We start from the raw sequence: 16,276 nt of genomic DNA on the forward strand, positions 1-16,276 counted from the left end.
CTGTGTCTCTGCCTCTCTCTCCCTCTCTCTCTCTCTCCCTCTCGGTCTATCATAAATAAAAAAATTAAAAAATAAAATAAATAAATAAATAAATAAACCTATCTTAAAAATAATAAATAAATAAATAAATAAATAAATAAATAAATAAATAAATAAATAAAAAATAGATGTTCTGAGAGCCCAGAGGCTTGGCAAGCAGGTCGGTCTTCAGGGACAGTCTGAGCTGCCTTTTGGTGATTTATGACATCTGCAGAAGGTGGCACTGTGCGCGCAGTGGCATTCTAGACGGCAGTTAGAGAGAATGCCCTGGTTAGTGTGGACAGATCCCAAACACTGGGTTGACAGGAAAGAAGCAAGTCACGGAAGGAAAAGTATAGCAAGAGATCATTTATACCGAATTTAAGAACATGGCAGGTGACCTTCTACGTCCTTAGCGGTACCTGCGGTCCCCACCTTCCGGAGAAAGGGAAAGACCTCGTGGGCGTAGGGACAGGCCATGAGGCTGGTGTGAGGGCACAGGGCACAGGGTCTGTAATCGCTCCCACTTACTGAGCACATACTCCATGCCAGGCTCTCTTCTGAAAGCCTCACCCATCATCCCCCATTTAAGAGATGAGTAAACCGAGGCACAGAGAGGTTAAGTGGACTATCCGAGGTCGCAGTTAGCAAGTCGCCGAGCCAGGGCTCGAGCCCAGGGCTCTGGGTTACTAATCCACACGGCCTCTCGCCTGTGGCTCACAGTTTCTCTTGTCTTAAAATGATTGAAGGCCTCTGGAGCACACGTGGTCAAATATTCACATGGGCAAAGTCCAGTGTTCTGGGGTGTTCTTTCCTCTCTATAGTTTTCTGTAGGTGGGAAATGTTTGCAAAAGCCCTCGGGCTCTGGTCTGAGGCCTCAGCTGGCTCCAGGCCTTGTCCAGCCATCATCTACATCGCACAGGATAGTCTAGCTGCCAGGGTGGCAATGACAGTCCTCACGAGACCACTTCTAGCACATTCTTCTGCTGCAGCTGACGGCCGCGGGAGGCCTGGGACCTGGGAGAAAGGACTGGCCCACACCTTGGCTTGAGACAGGGAGGACAGCTAGCCCACTGGGGAAACAGGCTGCCCATGGCCTTCCCGTCATTCTGGAGAAGGAACCGATGACCATGTCATTAGTGGATGTCTGGTCTCCAGGAGCCAATGGCCTGGCTGCCCGCACTGACTCAGTCTGGGCAGACGTGGGTGTTCTGCTGGCCTGTATGTCCTGCTCTGGGCAGCAGTGTCCGCTGGGCTCCCGGAAATGTGGGCAATGCTCCTGGGACTCAGAATGACTCACAGTGGCCTGGTCTCACTTCGTCCCCACCCCCACTCAAGAGGTAGTAGGGGAACTGAGGCTGAGGGCAGGGGGGGCCAGTCCTCCATGAGGTCACCGGGGGAGTCCACGGCAGGGCTGAATGTCCCCCTCCTGCAGGCTGGGCCTGGACGGGCAACAAGGAGGCCTGATCACCTGTTGACAGCACAAAGCCTATGTCTGGGGAAGAAAATCCAGAGGTTTTCTCAGCCACAGGGCTGGCTGCTGTGGCTATTTCCATGGTGGGAGAGGGGGTTTGACATCACACAGGCTCAAGGGACCAGCTTTGTCCCTGCTCCCAGGCAGTGTTCTCTCCCTGTGTCCCCACAAACATCCTGGACTCCAGAAAGCATCTGGTGGAATTGTCCAGCCTCTCTGACCCGAGGCTGTGGCAGGAGCTCAAGCTTCATGGGAGCAGCAAAGTCTGAGCCTTCCTTCCTTCCTTCACTTACTCACTCACTCCTTCACTCTTCCCTTTGTCCATTTAGGTGCTGCCCAGTTCATGCAAACAGTAGAATGCCCAGCATGTGTCAGACGCTGTACCCCGGGGGTTCAACAGCCAGGATCCCTGCCCTCAGAGGTGAGTCTATTAGGGACTAGAGAACGAAACTTCTATTACGGATGCTTGCTGTGTCTGAAACTAACATAGCTACTTGGGTTTCTTTGGATTTTTTTTTTAAGATTTTATTTATTTATTATTATTTAAGATTTTATTTATTCATTCTTGAGAGACAGAGAGAGAGAGGCAGAGACATAGGCAGAGGGAGAAGCAGGCTCCATGCAGAGAGCCCGACATGGGACTCGATCCAGGGACACCAGGATCACGCCCTGGGCTGAAGGCAGTTGCTAAACCGCTGAGCCACCCAGGCGTCCCCTTTATTTGTAATCTTTCTGAGTTTCTGCATTTACATTGGATTTCTTATACATAACCTATAGCTGGGCCTTGTTTTTTATCCACTCTGACAAATGATTTTTTTTTTTTTTGACAAATGATTTTTTTCGTTTATTTCCATCATTCACATTTAAAGTGGTCACTATCTTAAAACTTAGTATCTACCATTCAGAACTGCTTTCTAATGATTACACCTGTTTTTGGTTTCCCCCCTTTTCTCTGCCTTCTCTGATTTTAATTGAGCAGCTATTAGCATGATTTCATTTTACTTCCTTTCGAAGAATATAAGTCACACTTCTTTTTAAAATGACTTTAGGGGCAGCCCGGGTGGCTCAGCGGTTTGGCACCTGCCTTCAGCCCAGGGCCTGATCCTGGAGACACGGGATTGAGTCCCGCGTTGGGCTCCATGCAGGGAGCCTGCTCCTCCCTCTGCCTGTGTCTCTGTCTCTGTCTCTCTCTCTCTGTCTCTTAATAATAAATAAATAAAATATTTAAAAAAATAAAAATAAAAAATAAAATGACTTTAGTGGGGCAGCCCCGGGGGCCCAGTGGTTTAGCGCCACCTTCGGCCGGGGTCGTGATCTTTGGGACCTGGGATTGAGTCCCATGTCAGGCTCCCTGCGTGGAGCCTGCTTCTCCCTCTGCCTGTGTCTCTGCCTCTCTCTCTCTCTCTCTCTGTGTCTCTATGAATAAATAAATAAAATCTTAAAAAAATGACTTTAGTGGTTGCCCTAGTGTATGCAACATATATTTTATTTATGATTTTATTTTAGAACAATTTTAGATTTACAGAAAAATTCGAGCAGATAGTACAGAGGAAATATACATTTTTAAAAAAAGATTTTACTTACTGGTTTGAAAGAATGCAAAAGCCAGAGAGATCACAGAGGGAGAGGAAGAGGGAGAAGCAGACTCACCACTGAGCAGGGAGCCCGAGACGGGGTTCCATCCTGGGACCCTGAGACCATGACCCAAGCCAAAGGCAGACACCCACTTGGGCACCCTGGAAAGATGCATTTTTAACTAATGTAAGTCCACCTTCAATTGATACTACTCTGTTCCCCATGTGGTGCAAGTACCTCATAACAGAGTACTCCCCCTTCCTCTCACCTTAGGGCACTGCTGTCATGCGTTCACCCATCCATATGCTATCATCATCTGATACACTGAGTTTCTGACCTTTGTCATCTTCCTTCTCCACAAAGAACCTCTCTTAACATTTTTTTTTGTAGGGCAGGTCTGCTGGTGATGAATTCCCTCAGTTTTTGTTTTTTCTAAGAAGGTATTTTTCCTTCACATTGAAGGATGGTTTTGCTGAGTATAGAATTCTAGGTGGATGGTTTTTTCCTGTGGCTTCCGTAAACCTCCGCTCTACACTCGTCTTGCTTGCACGAGCCTTGTGCTGTGGGTCTATGTTCCTCTGTAGGGAAGGTGTTTTTCCCCTCTGGCTTCTTTCAAGCTTTTCTTGTTGTCATTGGTTCTGAACATGATATGTCCAGGTGTAGATTTTTGTTTTGTTTTATTTTATTTTATTTTATTTTATTTTATTTTATTTTATTTTATTTTATTTTATTTCTTTTATTCTTTTATTGGAGTTCAATTTGCCACCAGGTGTAGATTTGTTCAGTGTTCATCCTGCCTTCTATTTTCTTTTTTTTTTTTTTTAAACTTTATTTTTTTAATTTTTATTTATTTATGATAGTTACAGAGAGAGAGAGAGAGAGGCAGAGACACAGGCAGAGGGAGAAGCAGGCTCCATGCGCCGGGAGCCCGATGTGGGATTCGATCCCGGGTCTCCAGGATCGCGCCCTGGGCCAAAGGCAGGCGCCAAACCGCTGCGCCACCCAGGGATCCCCTGCCTTCTATTTTCTTAGCTCCCCAGATCAGTTGTTTCGGTATTAGGCATGAACTTTAGAAAAATTTCAGCCCTTGTTATTTCAAATTTTTCTTCTGCTGCATTGTCTCTTTCTTCACCTTCTGGTTTTCCAATCACGCATATGTTGCACCTTTTGAAATTGTCCCACAGATCTTGGCTGTTCTGTTTGTCTTTTTAACATTTTTCCCCCTCTTTGTATGTGAGTTTGGGAAGTCCCCACTGACATATCTTCAAGCACACTGATTCTTCCCTTGGCAGTGTCCAGCCTCCTGATGAGCTCATCAAAGGCGTTCTTCATTTCTGTTACAGTGTTTTTGATTCCGACCATTTCTTTTAAATTGTTTTCCTAAAGTTTTCATCTCTGTGCTTACATTTCCCATCTGTTCCTACATGCTGTCAACTTTTTCCATTAGAGCCATAACGTATGAATCATACTTATTTTAAATTCTCTGTCCGATGACTCCAAATTCTGTGGCTTACCTGAGTCTGGTTCTAATCCTTTTTTTCTCTTCAGACTGTCTTTTCTTGTCATTTATCACACTGCATAATTTTCTTTTGAAAGCCAGACACGTTGTACTGGGTAAAAGGAACTGAGGACAAACGGGGCTTTTAGTGTGAGGATTTATGTTGATCTGGCTGGGGTGGCACTGGGGGCTCATGTTTGCCGTCGCTGTGGGAGCTCTGGGCTTCAAATTCCTCTGCTGGCCTGATTTATGTCTCCCCTGTTGTCTTTGAGATTCCCTAAGATCCTAAGATCCTAAGATTCCGTCAGATGGAGTGTGTTACCACCATTATTGCACCAGAGGCCTGTTGCGGTAAGGAGTAAGGAGGCGTAAGGAGTCAGGGAGGAGAAATGTTCTATAATCTTATGTCCTTGGGCTGTGACATTCACTCTTTCTTCTTTCTTTCTTCTTTCTTTCTTTCTTTCTTTCTTTCTTTCTTTCTTTCTTTCTTCTTTCTTTCTTTCTAATTTTTAAAAAATTTTATTTATTTATTCATGAAAGACCCACACAGAGAGGCAGACACACAGGCAGAGGGAGAAGCAGGCTCCCTATGGGGAGCTGGATGCAGACTCGATCCCAGGACACCAGAAGGCAGACAGACACTTAACCACTGAGTCACCCAGGCGTCCCTCACCAATGTTCCTTAGTAAGCCTCAAAGTTTAGAAGGGGTTGGAGTTGGGAAAATGCACCTCCCCCCGCCCCAGGGGTGGAGAAAGCTCCAGTGCAGCCTTTTCCCCTGGAGAGCAGGCCTTTGTGATGGAGAGCACTGTGGGTATGTTGCAGAAAATCAGCTCTTCCTCTGGGGAGATTTCTGAAGGTAAAATCACACGCCTGTGGCCTCCTCCTTTTGACTGTGGCTGCCCCACCCCCTCCAGGGGCTTATGGGCCTGGCACTAGTCCTGGCACTAGTTGACACTCAGCCCCCAGCAGTTCCCTAAAATGACCATTTGAGCCATCTACCAGTTTATGGCTCCAAGGGCTTCTGCTCCAGGTGAGCACGTCTCAGCGGAGACTCTGGATTTGCTTGTCTCTCCAGGTTGGGGGACGGCCGGTGGCCCTGAGACCTCAGTTCTCTGATGGACCTGAGAGAAGTCATCGATTTTCAGTTTGTGCAACTTTTTTGTTGTTGTTATGGGCAAGCCAGGAGCCACAGCTTTCAGGCTCCTCGGTGCGTCAGAGCAGAGACAGGGGGCCTTGGGTTCTCAGGCACCAGCTTGCAGGGCGAGGCTGAGTGAGCCCTCCCTCTCTGGGGGATTGTGTTCCCTCCTCTGTGCATCGGGACCCATGACCCAGGCGGGTGATAGGGGCAGAAGCAGGAGCAGGGACTGCAGGTTGGAAAGCAGGATGCCCACCCTGGAGGAGGCCCCGCAGGCCGGGCTGTAGGGGAATCTGCGTCCCAAGAAAGGGAAGAAGCAGCCCCGGGGTTGGGGCGGGGCGGGGCGGGGCGGGGGGGGGGGGGGGCTGGGTGGCCTCCCGAGGCTGCTGCATCCTCCCTCCTCAGCCCGGGCCCAGGTTTCACTTCTGCTTAGGAGTCCCGGGCAGCCCCGTTTCTAAGGGACTGCGTGGGAATTCCCGGCGGTGTCCCTCCCTGGCGCACCCCGTGGGCTACCGGCTCGGGGCGGGGGGTGGGGGGACCGGGGAGCCCAGTGGGCCGCGGGGGCCCCGGGAGGCCAGGCCACCGCCGGGGCGTTGAGAAGGTCCCGGGTCCTCCCGGGTCCGGGCGTCCCCGACCGGGGTGGGGGGTGGGGGTGGGGGGTGGGGGGTGGGGGCCTCCCGCAGCGCAGGGCGGGCCCCAACCTCGCGGGCGCTCGGGGCGCTCGGGGCGGGGCGGGCGGCGGCGGCGGCGGCGGGATGGCGGGCGGCGGGGCCGGGCCGGGGGCGCTGCTGGCGGTGCTGGCGCTGCGGGCGCTCGGGGCGGCGGCGCACCCGCAGTGCCTGGACTTCAGGCCGCCCTTCCGGCCGCCGCAGCCGCTGCGCCTCTGCGCGCAGTACTCGGCCTTCGGCTGCTGCACCCCGGAGCGGGACGCGGAGCTGGCGCGCCGCTTCGGAGCCCTGGCGGCCCGCGTGGACGCCGCCGAGTGGGCCGCGTGCGCCGGCTACGCGCTCGACCTGCTGTGCCAGGTGAGGGGCGCGGGGGCGCCGGGGCCGGGCGGGGGGACGGGCCTCGCCATTCCGGGGCCTCGGCACTGGGCCTGCCCCGGGCCTCAGTTTCCCCTCGGGAAGCAAGAGGGGCGGACACACGGGGGTCACCAGCCCCTTGGAGTTTGGGCACCCCCTGTGCCCCGGGCCCTCCCGGGCTCGGGGAGCCCCGCCCTTACGGGGGTGCCGGGATGGAAAGCCTGTGTGGGCCCAGGGCCTCCCGCGCCGCCCCAGGGGAGCGGGTGCGCTGGACCCGGACACCGCGCCCAGGGACGGCCCCTCCCCCGCCCCAGGACGCGGCCTCAGAGACCCGCCCCCTCCCTGGACCTAAGGAGCGACTGGGTGCCCGGCCCCCGGGTGAGCCCGGCCTGCGATGCCCCTGGCGCGGCCGCCCCCGCTAGCTTCCTGCGGTGCCCCCTCCCTGGGAGGCCCCCACCAGGCGGAGGGCTCTCACCTTCTCAGGCCACCGAGTGGCACCCCTTTGGTGGAACCTCTCGCCCTCTGCCCGCACCGGATTGTGCCCCAGCTGTTCTTTGCCTCCTGCATGGGGGTCTGATTCCCGAGGGCCTGACCAGAATGCCTGGGGAAATGCAGTCACGGCCAGAGGCCCCTAGGCTGACCCTGGCCCACCATCCAGGCAGTTGGGCCGTTAGGGTCCTGCAGGGCAGCATAGCTGACACCCTTCAGCCAGCCAGGAGAGGTGCAGGAGGGCTGGCTTGGAGTCAGACTTACTGGGTTGATCCCGGCCCTGCTACTTCCCGGCTATGTGACCCTGGGCAGGTCACCACTGCACTTCATTGCATCATCTTTATTTATTTATTTGTATTTTTTAAAGATTTTTTAATCCATTTATTTATGAGAGACACACAGAGAGAGGCAGAGACATAGACAGAGGGAGAAGCAGGCTCCATGCAGGGAGCCCAACGTGGGACTCGACCCCAGGACCCGAGGATCACGCCCTGAGCCAAAGGCAGATGCTCAACCGCTGAGCCACCCAGGCACCCCTCATTGCATCATCTTTAAAATGGGAGCAATCTTAGTTGTCCTCGGAGTTGCCACAGAGCCTAAAGGGCACATACTCAGGGCTCTATGGATGATTCTGGTTGGATTTCTCTAGGCAGGGATGGAGGAGGGCCCAGAGGCCGATTCAGGAAAAGCCCAGAGAAGCAGGGACTGGCTCAGTGGTCACACAGCTCAGTTATGTCCTTGGTGGACACTCGAACCACATCAGTGCCACTGTGAGTGGGCCATCTGGGGGCAGAGATAAGAGGGGCTGGGAGTGGATGAGGAAGGGGGCCCTGGGGCGCCTGGGTGGCTCAGTTGGTTAAGCATCTACTTTTGGCTCAGGTCATGATCCCAGGGTCCTGGGATCGAGCCCCGCATCGGGTTCCCTGCTCAACGGGAAGCCCGTTTCTTCCTCTCCCTCTGCCTGCCATTCTGCCTACTTCTGCTCTCTTCTCTCTCAAATAAGTAAACAAAAATCTTTAAAAAGCAGAAGAAAAAAAAAAAAAAAAAAAGGAAGGAGTCCCTAAGGAGTGCCAGAATGCAAAGGAGGAGGGGATCTCTGCTCAGCCCCCATTATGTGCATCACACAGGAGCCAGAATGATCTGGTCAAGCATCTGCCTCCCTCACCAGACTGGAGGCTCCTTGGAACCAGGCCTTTCCCACCCTTGGTCACATAGCTGGGCTCATGTATCCACTCCACATTTCTTTATTGAGCACCTACTATGTGCCAGGCTCAAGAGGGCAAATAAGGTGGGTGGGTCCTAGGAGGAAGAAAGGAAGGGCCAGTCTTGCTACCCCTCCCTGGCAGGAGGCTCCCTTCTTTCCTTGTGAATCTTCCCAGCATGACTTGGTCTTGAGCAACCAGGGGTGGAATGGCCACTAGCGCTTTACCCCAGGCGTCTCTGAGAGTGACCTCATGTCTGGAGTGAACTTGGACAGGCAGTGGAGGTTGGATCACAGTTTCTCTGGCAGGGCCTCAAGGGAGGGCAGGAGAGTGCTGGATGGAGGACCATGCTGTCTGTGAGCCAAGGCCGTGTCTGGACTCAGCACCTCCGGATTTCCACCCTGGGAGGTGGCCACGGTGCCTTATTTATAAGTTTCACTCAATGACAGCATTCAAGCATTCACATCTGTCTCAGGGAGATGGACTACAGGCCGGAGGGAGACCATGCAAGCATGCTCGCTCCCACAGTCCCCTCCAGAACCTGCCCCATCTGGCAGCCACAACTCCTCCAGATGCCCAATGGCTCCTTAGCTGGAGGGTGATGGTCCCTCCTGGCCCCTTCGGACTCTTTTCTCAGGCTTCACCTTCATGCAACTGATGCCTGTGTCATCAAGAGGAGAAAAGGCAGCTAGTGACACATGGCATCCAGGTTCCTACTGTCCACATCACAAACTTCTTGTATAACTGAGGTTTGCCTCTCTGCATAACCTGAAGTCATCAAAGCCTGGTTTCTGATGGAAATCTACGTGGAGCATGCTCTGCAGATACATGCACTGGACAGACATTTCCCCAGAGCCTGTTAGGAGCTGGCCCTGTGCTGGCTCCTGGGCCCAGAGGCAGTTGGCAAATCACAGGCCCAGTCTCAAAAGTCCCCTTGTTCAAGTCAGGAGACAGACACACCAGAATACACAGAAGGCTTCCCAGGGGTGACTGAACACTATGGGGCACAGGGACAAAGACCATACTTTCCCTGGAAAAGTCAGGGAAGGCTTCTTGGAAGAGGAAACTTTGCATCTGGATAGGTCATATTGTTTGAGCATTTACTGAACAACACGTGCATCATCTCATTTATTCCTCCCAACAACTGGAGGCTGGAATTCCTTTCCCCTTTTACAGACGAAGACACAGACACAGAGAGGTTAAGGGACTTGCCCAAGATCATACACCGAATGGTAGACTCACTCTCCAGCGCACTCTGACTCCAAAACCCTCCTCTTAAGGATTTTGCCATATTGCCTGTTTTCTTAAAGTGCTGGGCCCTGGAGCCCCTGCCCTGGAGGGTCGCACAGTCTGTGGGGTAGACAGACAAGCCCTAGCCAGGCAGACCCAGCTGAGCCATCTCTGACAAGGGGGGGGGGGAGGGGAGGGTGACAGCACAAGTGGAGAGCTCACCCCACAAGCTACAGAGTTACATTTTGATGATGTTATGTCTGAGATACTGACAGATACCGTCTGTGGGAGCATCCACAAGGGCCGGAGGGGGCATCAGAGCCCTGGGAGGATGGAGGAGTCAGAGAAGACTTTTCAGCTAGGCCTGGAGTCATGAATAGGAGTTTGCCAGATGTGGAAATGGGAGAGGAGGAAATATCCTCCCAAGAGAACACTGTGTACAAAGACTCGGCCTTCCTAGGGAAGAGGTGGTGGACATAAGAAACCTTTGGGGCTCAGGACCATGAGTCACGAATGTCAGCAGCTCCACAGTGGCAATTTCAGGGCAGCAGGCAGTTTTCTCCTGTGCCGAATGGCCCAGACAGCTGAGCAGTGTGATACTAGGTTGGTTTTTCTTGGGTTCTCTCCTGCCTCCTCCACTGACCACCGTGAGGCCAGTTCCTGATCATCCCTGCCTGCAGCAATCATTACACTCCCTTGTCGTGTCCTGCTTTTGGATTACTCAGGTCTGAGCACCAGGTTTGCATTGTATGTAAGTAAGAGTACACAGGCCATGAGTAAGGGCTTGCCAGGCCCAGTGTTCGATGCACGGATGTTAAGATTCCAGCCTGACACCCTGGAGGCCCTCTTTGCTGCCTCTATAGCTCTGGACTGGGCTTTGATGAGTGGAGGGCACTCAGATTGGCTTCCAGAAGTCCTTTCTGTCCCCCATTGTGTCTCTGGAGCTGAGAACGGTGCCTGGCACACAGTTAGTGTCCGGTAAACACTTGCTGAATGAAACATTGCTGACTAATCTGGGAAGAGCATCAGTCTGGGCGTCATGAGGGCTGGGTCTGAGCCCCGAGGTGACCACTTCTTGACACGTAGCCTTCCTAGAGCCTCAGTTCCTCGTCTATCTAATGGGAGTCACAGTGGCCCTGCCTTGCAAAAATTAAGTGAGGCGTGTGTGCACACAGACCCTTCCTGGCCCCCCTACAGCTGCTAGCTGGACTCTTAGGAGGTTCCAGGGGAACCATGGGCACATGGGCATGAGGGCACAGAGCCCTCACTGGCAAAGTGGGACATGTGAAACGGGGTCTCTTCATCTAGGCCTGGGACAGGGACTGACCAGAGACTGACCACACACCACCAAGTGGCCTTCAGCCTCACAGTAGCAATAGAGGTACCAGGAGGACAAGGCCGTGGTGTGACCACAATTGTTTACACGGAGGGAGTTGCCCCTGGCCCAGAGCCTGAACACACATCCAAGAGGGCAGTCTGCCACCTGCTGCCCCTTGAGGCCTCCTGCTGGAACCCAGCCTGGCCCTGCCAGCGAGGAGGGGAGTGTGGGTCTGTCAGTGACTCCCCTGCCGTGGGAGGAGCATCCTCTGAGCCCTCTCGAGATCCAGAGATGAGTCAGTCCAGACCTTGGCCTGCTGAGCTCATGATGGGGCAGGGGCCAGAGGGTGCCAGGCACAGACGTAAATAATGACCTCTGCTCAGATCAGGGGCTCTAACCGAAGGAGGTTGTTTTTTCTTTTTTAAAAAATATTTTATTTATTTATTTGAGACAGAGACAGAGAGAGTATGAGTGGTGGAGGGAGGGGCAGAGGGAGAGGGAGAAGCAGGTTTCCCGCTGAACGGGGAGCCTGATGTGGGGCTTGATCCCAGGACCCTGAGATCATGACCTGAGTCCAAGGCAGACGCCCAACTGACTGAGCCATCCAGCCCCCCTGAGGGAGGTTCTTATGGAGCCTGCGGAGCTGAGGCCTCTGCTCTGGGTAGGGGTGGGGTACACTTAAGTAGGCTTTGGGGGTGGTGGTTAGGAGCCAGCCAGTGGACCAGGGAAATGCCTGGCTTCTCCCTTCCTCCCACCCTCCAACCCCAGGCTAGTCCAGTCTGGCCTGTGACCTTGGTTAGGGGCTTCCTTCTCAGCCTCTTCTCCCCATCTGTATGATGGGAATGAGAACATACCTCCTGGTGCCAGTTGGGTGCCTTGAGGGGGAAATGATGTGGGTTCACTGGAGCACCCAGCCTGGCCCTGGCCCACAATCTGCCCAGATGCCCAGAGCTGTTATTATCGTTAGCACTATTTCTCCAGTGGCCGTGGTTATTATTCAAGGATGAATAGAATGCTGTGTTGGAGGGAAGGGCGTGCCTACGAGGGGAACAGTGTGTGCTGAGGCTCAGAGGTGAAACTGGCCGGATGTGTCAGGAAACAGAAGGTGAGCAGGAGGCAGGAGCTGATTGATGGCAGAGCTGTGGGCAGAGCTGGATCAGCCAGTGCTGGTGCCCCTGTGTTGGCTCTCAGGCTGGGGCCGGGGAGACAGTGACACGGGGGCCCCTCTCAGCTCTCAGGGGGTGGGTACGGGAGGCTGGAGGCTGGGGTGAGGTCTGGTCAGGTTTGTCACCTCCGCCTGGGCTCCCAGAAAGCGGAACCAGGGGCAGAGCTCGTCCGTTATTTCCTTCTTGGGGTAAGAGGACCCAGAAGCACGAGCAATGGGGGCAGAGCCGAGCCAGGGAGGCGGCTCTGGGCTCGGCTGTGCTCAGAGTGACTTGATCTTGAACTGGCAGGAGTGTGGGTCCAAGAAGCCACCCAAACTATGAATCAGGACTGTCTGCTGGGCTGGGAGGAGGACAGAACACTTTACCCATCAGCTCCCTCCTCCCAGGGCTCAAAGTTTTGCTGCAGGAGGCATTAAGTGCTCTGCATTACAGATCGTGCCCATTTGGGTGCTGGGTGGGCTCCCCGGTGTCTCATTAGTGGGGGAGCCTTCCGTGGGAGGTCAGGGAGGCTGAGGGTGGCTGCTCCGTCTGCCCCAGAGGACAGCCCAGGACCCTGGCTGAGGTGCCTTAGTGGTGGAGGAAGGGGTTCCGGGGCCAGGGCAATGTATGGACATGGGTGTTATCAACTCGTACAGGTACATGTGCCAGCCTCCGGGGTGCTGGGGAGAGTGGGGTCGCCCCCCCCCCAAACCCAGACTCCTCCATGCTGACCGAATGGCACTGAATGACACTGGTATGTGGGAGGAGTTGTGCCTCAGTCTCCCCATCTGTAACTCTCTCCCCTTCATGGGTTCTTGTGAAGATTGACTCCTGGAGGTAGGAGCACCCATTCACCATTAAGGGCGGGGTGGATCAGTTGACATCCAGCACATCCCTAAGTGTTCACCACGGGCCTACTGTGTGCTAGACATTGTCCTAGGTTCTGGAACACACAGTGGCCAGACAGGCAAAACTCCTGCCCTCGTGGCATTTAGGTTCCAAGGAAGACAGACAGTAAACAAGCAAGCATGTTGGTTGGTTTTTTTTTTTTTTTTTTTAATTATAATAACCAGGTAATGGTAAAGTTTTTGGTTTGGCCATTTTTGGGGGGGTTGTTTTTATAGGCAGAGTCAGAGGCTAGGAAGTAGTGGAGTGGTGGATGCGTGGTCAGGGAAGACCTCTCTGAGGAGGTGTCCCCTGAGTGGGGATCTAAAGAAAGCAAAGGAACGAGTCATGCAGATACGGGGCAGAGGCATCGAATGAAAAGAGGAAGTAAATGAAACTGCCGCAGCCTCTCTGGCACACAGTAGGTGCTCAAGGGCAGCTGCTGCTAGGAGTAGCAGTGATAGTTGTGGTTATTTGTGCTAATAATGAAGCATTAAGGCAAGAGAGGGGCACCTGGGTGGCTCAGCGGTTGAGCCTTTGGCCCAGGGCGTGATCCCGGGGTCCTGGGATCGAGTCCCACATCAGCTCCCTGCATGGAGCCTGCTTCTCCCTCTGCCTGTGTCTCTGCCTCTCTCTCTGTGCCTCTCACGAATAAATAAAACAAAATCTTAAAAAAAAAAAAAAAAAAAAAGGCAGCAGCAGCATTAGGCAGGAGGAAGGAGGTGAGGAGATAGGAGGCCGAGGGTTGCTGTCCTCAGTGAGACTTGCCGTGTCCTCCAGACAGATGGCGTTGTCCCCATTTTACAGGCCAGCAGCCCGAGGCTCTGGGAGGGGGGTGCCCAGCCAGCGGTCACACAGCCGGCCGGCACCTGCCCCCGGCATCCCTGGGCCGCCCTGTCTCTGCAGGAATGCTCGCCGTACGCGGCCCACCTCTACGACGCCGAGGACCCGTCCACGCCCCTGAGGACGGTGCCCGGGCTCTGCGAGGACTACTGCCTGGACATGTGGCAGACGTGTCGGGGCCTGTTCCGCCACCTGTCGCCCGACCGAGAGCTCTGGGCCCTGGAGGGCAACCGTGCCAAGTTCTGCCGCTACCTGTCGCTGGACGACGCCGACTACTGCTTCCCCCGCCTGCTGGTCAACAAGAACCTCAACTCCAACCTGGGCCGCGTGGTGGCCGACGCCAAGGGCTGCCTCCAGCTGTGCCTGGAGGAGGTGGCCAACGGGCTGCGCAACCCGGTGGCCATGGTGCACGCCCGGGACGGCACCCACCGCTTCTTCGTGGCCGAGCAGGTGGGGCTGGTGTGGGCCTACCTGCCCGACCGCTCGCGGCTGGACAAGCCCTTCCTGAACGTCAGCCGGGCGGTGCTCACCTCGCCCTGGGAGGGCGACGAGCGGGGCTTCCTGGGCCTAGCCTTCCACCCCGGCTTCCGGCACAACGGCAAGCTCTACGTCTACTACTCAGTGGGGTCCGGCTTCGACGAGTGGATCCGCATCAGCGAGTTCAGGGTGTCCGCTGACGACATGAACACCGTGGACCACGGCTCTGAGAGGTGGTCTCCCGGGGAGGGGGGCCCCGGCTCGGGGGGGAGCAGGGCTGAGCTTGGGCTGGCCGGTGCCGGAATGTGACCGCCCCAATCCATGCTGTGTGCCTGCACTGGTCACCCCCGGGGAGGGGGCTGGGCTCAGGGAAGGACAGTCGCAGAAGAGCCTCCCAGGATCGTGTCCAGGCTCCTGGATCAGCCACTGTGGGTGGTTCATTTCGTTCCATTCTCCTGACGCCCAACAGGGGAAGTAGTATTTTCCCCACTTCACAGGTGAGGAAGTGGAGGCTCGGAGAGGTAAAATGAGCTGCTAGGCCACACAGCTGGGAAGCATCACAGCTGGAATCTGGGTGCATCTGTCTCCTGAGCCCCACCTCCCGCTTATCCTCCCTGGACCCTCTGCCCATCCCTGCCCCCAGCAGGTTTAGCTACTCCTCTCAACACGAGCCTGCTTTCTGTATTATCTGTGCCCCCCCGACCCCCCACTGCTTTGACCCAGCCTGGCATGAAGGGCATATGGATCAGTCTTGACCCAACAGGAAAATAAACCCCGTACCAGGCAGTTCAACAGGCAGGATTTGATACTGGGAATTAGCTACTCAGGTGATAGGAATGAAAGAACAACCTGAGGAGGAAGTAAGGTAACCCTGAATTTCCCAATGGGAGGAAGCTGCCTCCACCTCCAGGGCTGGAAGGACAAAGTGGGAAGGTGGGGTTACTAGAGCCCTGGAGCTGGGGCCGCTTGGTGGCAGCTGGAACCACAGTGGGCCTGGGCAAGGGAGCTGGGGCCACGGGGGAGGAACAGCGCCTGCCAAGACATTGCTGGAGGAGAGAGAGAGAGAGAGAGAGAGCTGGGGAGAAAGACCCTGGCTTCTCCCTTCCTCCAGTGCCTTCCATCAGCTGACCTTAGCTGGAGGCCAGCCAGCAAAGGAGCATGGGAAATGTAGTTTGCAGGATCTGGGTCTCTGAAATGGAGAGCAGGTAAGGGCAGAACCAGGACCAATCTGAGGCAAATAAGCAAATACTGGCACATCGTACACTTAATAAAACTGTAAAATTGTGACACTGGGAGTGTAAACAGGAGAAGGAATCAAATATGCTGGCTAACGTGAGGGCTAATGTAGGTCTTGTCATGCAGCATTAATTTTGACCATGAGAATCCTGGCGGCCAGAGCAAAAGGAGAAAGCGTAATTCTCATTATCTGACACAAGTTTGTACAAACCAGCTGTGCAAGAGACACCGAGTTTATCACATGGCTCTCACAAAGGAGAGACAAAGGGACAGAATGAATGTACTCCATTGGTGACTTTTATTTTTTTATTTTTATTTTATTTTTTATTTATTTAAAAATTTTTTTAAATTTTTATTTATTTATGATAGTCACAGAGAGAGAGAGAGAGAGAGGCAGAGACACAGGAGGAGGGAGAAGCAGGCTCCATGCACCGGGAGCCCGACGTGGGATTTGATCCCGGGTTCCAGGATCGCGTCCTGGGTCAAAGGCAGGCGCCAAACCGCTGCGCCACTCAGGGATCCCTATTTTTATTTTTTTTTAAGATTTTATTTATTTATTCATGAGAGACACACATGCACAGAGAGGCAGAGACACAGGCAGAGGGAGAAGCAGGCTCCACGTGGGAAGCCCGATGTGGGAGTCGATTCCGGGTCTCCAGGCTCACGCCCTGGGCCGAAGGCGACACTAAACCGCTAAGCCACCTGGGCTGCCCTCATCGGTGACTTTT

General features: G+C 54.3%; 1 protein-coding gene across 4 annotated transcripts in view; it reads left to right on the forward strand.

Moving 5' to 3' along the window:
* Window positions 1-16,276, forward strand: part of HHIPL1 (HHIP like 1) — a 43,572-nt gene that overhangs the window by 9,435 nt on the left and 17,861 nt on the right. For 2 of the 4 annotated variants that reach the window (XM_049113466.1, XM_049113467.1), the window contains 3 exons: window positions 1,822-1,913; window positions 5,642-5,710; window positions 13,899-14,545. In XM_049113466.1, coding sequence (XP_048969423.1) covers window positions 1,822-1,913; window positions 5,642-5,710; window positions 13,899-14,545 — 808 coding nt within the window. Of the gene's footprint in view, window positions 1-1,821; window positions 1,914-5,641; window positions 5,711-6,426; window positions 6,727-13,898; window positions 14,546-16,276 lie in introns of those variants that run through there. The other 2 variants (XM_049113465.1, XM_049113468.1) reach the window with 1 other exon arrangement.

This window comes from Canis lupus, chromosome 8 (genome assembly GCF_003254725.2).
Source record: "Canis lupus dingo isolate Sandy chromosome 8, ASM325472v2, whole genome shotgun sequence".
Taxonomy (NCBI): domain Eukaryota; kingdom Metazoa; phylum Chordata; class Mammalia; order Carnivora; family Canidae; genus Canis; species Canis lupus.